Raw genomic sequence first — 8,140 nt, 5'->3', positions numbered from 1 at the left:
GTGCTGTGGGATCTGTTGGATGCTATGAGGGGCAGTGGGTGCTGTGGCTCCAGCAGCTGGAGGTCACTTTGGTTGGGTCTTGCTGTGGTGTTCCAGTGAAGGCTGTAGGAGCGAACTGCCAGACTTCTTTTTTCAAAGAAAACGTACGCAGCACACTGCAGTCTGGTACTGAAGAGAGGACAGACATAATGATACCAGCTGTAGGATGCTCATTAGTTCATTTCAGAATACCTGCCTTGATAATTAGTGTCATCATCAGCCAGAGATACGGGGGCAGCACTGAGGATGCTCTGGGGGGGCAGTGGGCCCCACTCTGTGCTTGGTTGCTCTGTGCTGTGCAGGGACATGGAGCATGGCCCAGTGCTGGGCACAGTGGTGGTTGTTTTCCTCATTTTTAACCTATTTACATTTTAATCGCTTTCAGCTGAAGCAAAATGGATTGTTTGACCTTTCTGAGTACGGCCATATCTGAAATAGGTTAAACTCAATCTGCTGGCAATGTACACTCAGCGCGTGTGAGCTTCCCCTCCTGGAGAGCTGGTCTCACATGTCAAGCAGCAGATGAGGGTAGAGAACATTTTACTAAATCTTTTCCTTCTGCTGCAGGTGTGCATTGTGCAGAAGAGAGACACTGAGAAGATGTATGCCATGAAGTACATGAACAAGCAGCAGTGCATCGAGAGGGACGAGGTCCGCAATGTGTTCCGGGAGCTGGAGATCCTGCAGGAGATTGAGCACGTGTTCCTGGTGAACCTCTGGTGAGTGGCTTCTGCCCTTCCCCTGCCCCTCCCCATGCTGCAGGGCTGCGTTCTGCCCCAGGCGCTCTGCACACAGCCCCGTGGGGAGTGGGGAGGTACTGCGGAGCTGGTGCAGCAGAATGGAGCGCTTTCAGGGAGCACACACACAGAAGACATCCAAGTGTTACATCACAAGCATTTTCCAGCAGTCGGTCTTGTTTCATTGAGCCCATTGTGTTGGTTCCCCTTTCTGAGCCTCCTCGCACACGCTGCTGCAGACCGAGGCGCTAGCAGTTGAGCTGCAGTGCCGGTGTGCCACGTGTGCTGTGTGACCATTGCAGGTGAACGCGTGTTGTTGGCTTCCAGCCTGATGTGAGGGGAGCTGTTCTTTTTAATGAGGCCCTGAATTAGTACTGAGCGCTTTGGAATGCAGCTGTTTTCAGTGATCTGTTTCTGAGAAGAAGTGCTGTGATCTCTGCAGATTGCCACATGAGTGGCCTTTGGCTGGAGAGCAGCTGATGGCAAAACAGAACTCTGCAGCAGTTTGCTGCTGAATGCATCGTTCCCTTTAGAGCTCAGCTATCTCACTGAATCTTGCACAGCATAAATTCATTTCGAAATCTAAAAAGTGGTCCATTATATCTGAAGGTTGCTGCTTGGCTTTGAGTGAGGATTTAGCAGCCAAGAAGAGTGGCATTTATACAAGGTGAGGGAACCACTTGTGGTCCCACAGAGCAGAGGTGACAGGCTGAGGAGGAAGGAGGCTGGTCTCTTGCTGCTGACATGTAGGTGGCTGTGGTTACTGGTGCTGTGCCTGGGGCTGCTCGGTGCTGTGCATGCTCTGTGCCTTCAGAGGACAGCCCTGGTAGAGGCAGCAGTTGCAGTGGGGTCAGGGAGTGTAACCGGGTCCTGGGGGCAGCATTTCCACCCCATTGGCTGTTGGCACTTCAGCAACGGCAGATACATTTTCCAACAGGTAATGAAATCTTTGTGCAGACATGCTGATGCATATTTTCCCAGCTCCTGCATTTGGAATAAGCACACATTCAGGATGAGAAGTGTGTGATTCATGAGCATTATACAACTCCACACACTCTCTCCTTAGAAGCGCTGTGGCCAAATATAACAATGGGACCTTATTTGTAGTGTATCCTTACTGCTGTCACTCTCCTCCGGGATCCTCTGCAAATAGAGAGGCGTTTTACTCTATCGTAAATACAAATCTACTTCTCTGTTTTTATGGTTAAACTAGCACTTGCATTTTCTAATCCATTTTCAGGATATGCAGGGATATTTTAGGTATGGTTGTGTCGTGCTTTTCACAACTGAAAATCCGCAGTGGCTCTGAGACGACTGCGAGCAAAGCCCAGTGGGCTGTGTGCCAGGGAGCCGGCAGTGGGGAGTTTGGTACGGCATGGGTGCTGTGGGACATCAGGCTGGACGGGGCTCTGAGCACCAGAAGGAGCTGTGGGTGTCCCTGCTGAGTGCAGGGGAGTTGGACCAGGTGGCCTTGGAAGGTCCCTTCCAACTCAAACCATTCTGTGGTTCTGTGGTTTGTTATGGGACGTTTGAAGCAGGGAACAGGTAAACTGAGGCAGAATAGCAGGTAGGAATTGAAACACTCCTATTTGCTCTGTGGTTTTCTGGTCTGGAAGGGCAGCCCCAAAGCCCAGCCCCCATACCTGTCTGCAGGGGTTGCTTGCTGAGTGGTTCTATGGCATTCTGTGGGGTTTTGGTGAAGGATGGTGCTCAGAAGGCAGGAGTTAACGGGGGGGCAGCCGCCTCAGCGTGGAAGTGCCGCTTAGGACAGCAAAAGCATCGTGATGGCATCATGAATGGTGCCCACTTAATTAAAGAGAGGCGACACCGAGGCCGCCATATGCTCGTCGTGGGGATGCAGGCAGATTGTCAGCGGTGCTGTGCAGTCACAGGGAGCACTGCTGACGGCCACTCCCCGCAGGTACTCCTTCCAGGATGAGGAGGACATGTTCATGGTGGTGGACCTGCTGCTCGGCGGGGACCTGCGCTACCACCTGCAGCAGAACGTGCAGTTCACGGAGGAGACGGTCAGGCTGTACCTCTGTGAGATGGCCCTGGCGCTGGACTACCTGCGCAGCCAGCACATCATTCACAGGTACCTGTGCTCTGAGGCGCTGGGAGCGAGTGGGAGCTGCGGGGCTGTGGGTCCGGCTGGGCTGCGCGCAGGGGGCTGGCTGTGTGTGGCTCACAAACCTTGCCCACAGAGCTGCAGCCTGTGGACCTTTCTCCTCTCAGGGGCCCGAGTGCGGTGCTTGGGGCCGTGGCTGGGGCTGGGCTGATGGAGGGCTTCCCAGGGTGGGCTGACGCCTGGAGCACTGATTTCACAGACGTGATGCATGAATAAGCCAGATGCTCCCACATTTTTTTTCCCAGGAGAAATATGCTTGTAATGTCTGAAGGGACTTGTTCCATATTAGGGTGTTTTGGGGTTTTATCTTTCTATTTTTAGATAAAAAGGTAGATAAAAGGGTTGCAGTTTTTTTTGTAGCAGTTAATCTGTCATCTGACTGAGATTTCAGTTTGCTGTAATTTTGCTTCTCTTTGCAGAGATGTAAAACCAGACAACATTCTCCTGGATGAGCAAGGTAGGAGCTCTCTGTCTCACTTTGTCCACCCGCTACAGATTTCTTGCAGTCGAGGATTCTGTGTGTCTTGTTATGTGGGAAAGGTGTGAGAAATACACACGCACCAGGCTTTCTGTGAGAAGAGAACCGGGCTGAGCCAGGTGAAGTGAGCCTGGAAACCTTCCTGGGAGCTTCTCTTGGTAGTGTTGTTAACACACCGTTGGTAGGCTATCATGATCTATACAGGACAGCTCATATATGAGATCCCATACATTCAGCTCTCCAGTCATAAGTCTTAGAAAATGAAGATTCACTTTCTCAGGACAGCAGGCTCCAAATACTCCACGTTTTAGGTAAAGGCTTACCAAGACAACGGCTTGCATGGGAGTTTGTTAGAAAAAAACACAGAGTATGAAGGCTAAATGCCAGTGCCTCAGACTGCACGTACTATTGGACATGACCTGTATCTGCATTCATATGGTGAAAATGTTCTGCCCCATCCAAGGCCCCTGGCTTCCCCACACAGCCCTGGTGACAGGCAGTGCAGGAACAGAGAGAATGTTCTTCCGTACTTCCTGAAACATCTCAGTGATTTCTTCATACAGACTTAGGGTTTGCAGAGTGTTAGGATTTCTTTAGATTGACGTGTCTGTATTGGCTGTGCTCTGCAGTGCCAGCTCTGCCTTGGCTCTGGGATGTGGATGTGGTTGTGGTCCAACGCTTTCATCCACAAACTGTTACAGGTTGTTTTCAATCAACACGAACAAGGCAGTGTCTTAACACAGTTTCCCTGTCTTCTTTACTGACTCTAGGTTCTGATATGTCAGTGTGATCAAGTGCTGGAGCTGTGTAAGTTACAGCTCCCAAGGTAGGCTGAGCTAGGAGTGTTTATTGTAAGCTGAAATATTGTGGTATTTTTCACATTACTTTGCACATCCCTCTGTTTTTGTGCTGCACGTTGGCTCAGTACTGCCACATTACATTGTTTGTATTCACTGGTGGAAAACTGAGCCTGAGTTTCCCAAGCAGTAAAGAATTTGGCATTTAAAACTGGACATGTCCCAGGTTTGAAACTCAGAATCCTGTAATGCACTGCAAACAAAGAACAAGAATGGCCAGGTAGGGTGGATTAAGTTGGGTATTTTAAACGGGCTCCATGCAAAATGTGAAGCTTCATATGTGATTCAAGATGCAGAAGCACAGTGAGGTAGCACTTAGCATCAGGCAGGCCCGAGGTCCTCAGAAGGCTGCAGGAGCCCTGGGGCCCAACAGGGGGCTGGGGAGGTCGGGCCTGCCCTGCTCTCTGCCCTTGGGAGCAAAAGCTTAAATACACCTTTATTCTGCACTGTGGGGTTCTGTGCTGCAAGTAATTCCTTCCTAACATCTGTCTTTGTTTAAGGTCACGCACACTTAACAGATTTTAATATTGCAACAATAATTAGGGATGGTGAAAGAGCAACTGCGCTAGCTGGAACAAAGCCATACATGGGTAAGAAGCAGTGGCAGGTTGTTGCTCTGTGCTTTACCTTTAAGGAATGCTCACTGCATGCGGTCTTCTAAATCCTGTCTGTCACAAAAGCACTGAATGGGTTTCGCCCATTAATGCATGCACCGAGTCATTCAGCAGAGCTTAGCTGGCTCAAGAGGGGAGCTCCGCAATGGCTGCATTGCCATCAGAGTGCTGCCTGTCCCTCCAGCGTTCCCAGCGTCCCCTCAGCTCCGTGTCCCCTCGGTTTCCTGTCCCCGTGGCCCAGTGTCCCCATGTCTCACAGTCCCTGCTTGCTGCCCAGCCCCCTGTGAGACCAGCTGTGCTGCAGGCTTGTCCTGGAAGCCCCACTGGTGGCATTAACTGCGCTTATGCTTGGACTTGCACGATGTGGGTGATTTTAGCAGAAACCAACTGACATTGGAGATAACCTGCTGTGGCTCTGCTCTGTCTGTTCAGCTCCGGAGATTTTCCATTCCTTCCTGAGTGGTGGCACGGGTTACTCCTTCGAAGTGGATTGGTGGTCACTGGGAATCATGGCTTACGAGCTCCTCCGTGGCTGGGTAGGCTTCAGAGCCAGAGGCCTAAGAACATGGCTCCTTCATGGGCTGCAGAGAGGAAAGGGAATTCCTTCTCACCCTTGTGTGCTTTCTCCAGAGGCCGTATGACATCCACTCCAGCAACCCGGTGGAGTCCCTGGTGCAGCTGTTCAGCACCGTCAGCGTTCAGTACTCATCCACGTGGTCAAAGGAGATGGTAGCTCTGCTACGAAAGGTGAGGGATCTTAGAGTCGTAGAATCATAGAGTCCTAAGAGTTGGGAGGGACCTCGGAGGGCGGTGTGGTCCAGCTCCCCTGTGATGAACGGGGACAGCACAGCTAGCTCTCCTGCTGTGCGCTAGGCTGGGCAGTAGCTGTGGTGCGTACAGGTGTGCCTGGACATATTTCAGTGTGCTAGTAGTGTGAAACTGAGAGTGGACTTTCACAAAGTCCAGCAAAAAGACATTACTCGGTTTAAGCACAGATTAATCTTTTGTTATGATGTTTTTTTTTTTTTTTTTTTTTTTTTACTTCTGTAAGTGTGGAATCATAATGCCTTAGGTTGTAAGGGACCTTGAAGGTCACTGAGATGTAACTGCCTTCTGCAAACAGGGATAGGATGCATTGTTTGCTAGCCAACGAAAAGGCTGTTTCATGGTGTAATGCTCAGGTTCTTCCCTGGGGAGGCTGGGTTCTTTCAGCACCCAAGGGTAAGGTCCTTGTGCCGTGGCTGGGTCAGCTGGGGAGCAGTGGGCTCAGCGCTGAGGAGTCTGGTTCGGAGGCATTTCCAGTGAGGGATTTCGTATGCGTGCAATGCTTTCGTGTTACTGCTGCACCTGGAGAGCTGTCGGTGCGCTGTGGAGGCTGGTTTTCAGCTGTCGTTTGCTTGAAAACTCTGAAAAGTAACTGATGGGCGCGCTGTGAGGAAGGTACACCCGGTTCCGAGTGGTGCGAGGCTCAATGGCCGCTGGTGTCGATCGGCGGCGCGGCGCTGGGCGGGCTCGCATCGCCCCCTGCTGGCAGCTGCAGGGAGCGCCGGGGCAGCGCGTCGCGCGCCGGGAGGGGCGGACGGGGCTTTGCGCCCTGCAGGAAGGCCGGCACCGCATCTGCTGCTGGATCCGCGCTGCGCTGCGGCGTTCTGCGCCGCTCCCCTGTGCAGAATGGCACGCGTTGCCCCCAGCAGAAGGGGTGCGGCACTTCCGGGTCCCCGGTGCGTTTGCGGGACCGGGGCTCTGGGCTCCATCTCTCCTTGCTCACAGCAGTGCTGTTGTCCCGCAGCTGCTGACGGTGAACCCCGAGCACCGCTTCTCCTGCCTGGCTGACATCCAGACATCAGCATATCTCTCTGCCGTGCCCTGGGGCGATGTCTGCCAGAAGCGCCTGGAGCCGGGCTTTGTCCCCAACGTGAGTACCACAGTACCACGGCCTGTCCGCTCACTGCCCCTGCTGCGGACTCGGGGAATTCGCTGGGGAGGGATGACCCCGTGTGTCCGTGTGTCTGCAGAAGGGCCGCCTGCACTGCGACCCCACCTTCGAGCTGGAGGAGATGATCCTGGAGTCCAGGCCCCTGCACAAGAAGAAGAAGAGGCTGGCGAAGAACAAATCACGGGACAACAGCAAGGACAGCTCGCAGTCTGTGAGTGCTGCTGGGATGCTGCTGGGGTGCTGCTTCCCATGCAGATATATTGGGGTGGAAGCGTTTGCCAAATGGAGTCTTCCTGACAGCCAAGTGTTCCTCTTCATAAGTGCAATAAAACCCTTTCACAATAATCTGTGCTCAGGGAAGTGAATTTGACAGATAGAGGTGTGGGCACAGTGATCAAGGGTAAAGCTAGCAAACCATCCAACTGGTTGTGGCCTTTCTGAGAAGCACTGTCTTATTGCCCGGCAGCTCAGGGTGAGGCTTGTGCTTCATGGTTTGTCTGAGGGCTGGATGATGGCCGCACAGAAGCACCCACTGTGCCCGTTCCATGTTTGGGTGCATGGCCTGGTGCCACTGCGGCCTCACAGCTCTGCCAGGCGCTGGGAGGGAGAAAACAGAATGAACAGGCTTGGAAGTGCCTTTGGGAGAGGGTTTGTGACCAGGAGAGCTCAGTGCTTCTGTTGTGTCTGCCACAATCCTCAGCTGGCATGCTCACTGCACAAGGTGGCATGGGGTAGGAGCCCAGCCCTGGCTGCAGGGTCTCTGCACACCACAGGTGAAACATGCCACAGTAAAAGCTGCAAGGCAATCAGTTGTGCTGTTCCCTTCAGCTGGTGGCTGCTGTGTGCTGTGCATTGGTTGGGGCAGTGCAGTGCTGTAGGAAGCAGATGTGCAAACGTGACTCTTCACGCACGTGTGGTTCTTTTCTGTTCTTCAACAGGAAAATGACTATCTCCAGGAATGCCTTGAAGCTATCCAGCAAGACTTTGTCATCTTTAACAGAGAGAAGTAAGTGGGGGCTGTTTTGGGGAAATAAAAGATGTTCTTTTCCTGGCTTTTCCGCAATATCAGAAGCTTGAGGACCTGGAGCACCTTGCAGGGGGCTTGCTGCAGAGAGGCTGCTGGAGTCTGACCTGCACATGCCGCACCTCCTCGGCTCCCTTATGCCCCTCTGCTCCCACTTGGCACCACCTCAGCTCCCCCTTGTGGAGAATGTTGCTTTGGGAGATGTCACAAGCATGCAGGAGGATTGCTGCAGTTCAGCCTGCAGTTCAGTGCTGCTTCACCATCTCCAAGCACACAAAGGGGCCCTGCTGTGTTCGGAAGCAGACCAGCAGTCAGCCCCATGCTGGG

General features: G+C 52.8%; 1 protein-coding gene across 2 annotated transcripts in view; it reads left to right on the top strand.

The window, feature by feature from the left end:
• The window catches only part of STK32C (serine/threonine kinase 32C), a 60,836-nt gene that overhangs the window by 49,686 nt on the left and 3,010 nt on the right, over nt 1-8,140 (top strand). For both annotated transcript variants that reach the window (XR_006177506.1, XM_042863728.1), the window contains exons 3-11: nt 607-758; nt 2,698-2,871; nt 3,324-3,361; nt 4,740-4,829; nt 5,286-5,389; nt 5,484-5,600; nt 6,643-6,768; nt 6,869-7,000; nt 7,728-7,795. Coding sequence is in view for 1 of the 2 variants with exons in the window: in XM_042863728.1 (XP_042719662.1) it covers nt 607-758; nt 2,698-2,871; nt 3,324-3,361; nt 4,740-4,829; nt 5,286-5,389; nt 5,484-5,600; nt 6,643-6,768; nt 6,869-7,000; nt 7,728-7,795 (1,001 nt within the window). In the remaining variant the exon portion in view is untranslated. The remainder of the gene's footprint in view (nt 1-606; nt 759-2,697; nt 2,872-3,323; nt 3,362-4,739; nt 4,830-5,285; nt 5,390-5,483; nt 5,601-6,642; nt 6,769-6,868; nt 7,001-7,727; nt 7,796-8,140) is intronic.

Source organism: Lagopus leucura, unplaced genomic scaffold (assembly GCF_019238085.1).
Source record: "Lagopus leucura isolate 7727_CA_CO unplaced genomic scaffold, USGS_WTPT01 Super-Scaffold_741, whole genome shotgun sequence".
In the NCBI taxonomy this organism is placed as follows: domain Eukaryota; kingdom Metazoa; phylum Chordata; class Aves; order Galliformes; family Phasianidae; genus Lagopus; species Lagopus leucura.
Note: the sequence above shows the minus strand (reverse complement) of the source record. Positions and strands in the feature narration are given on the sequence as shown.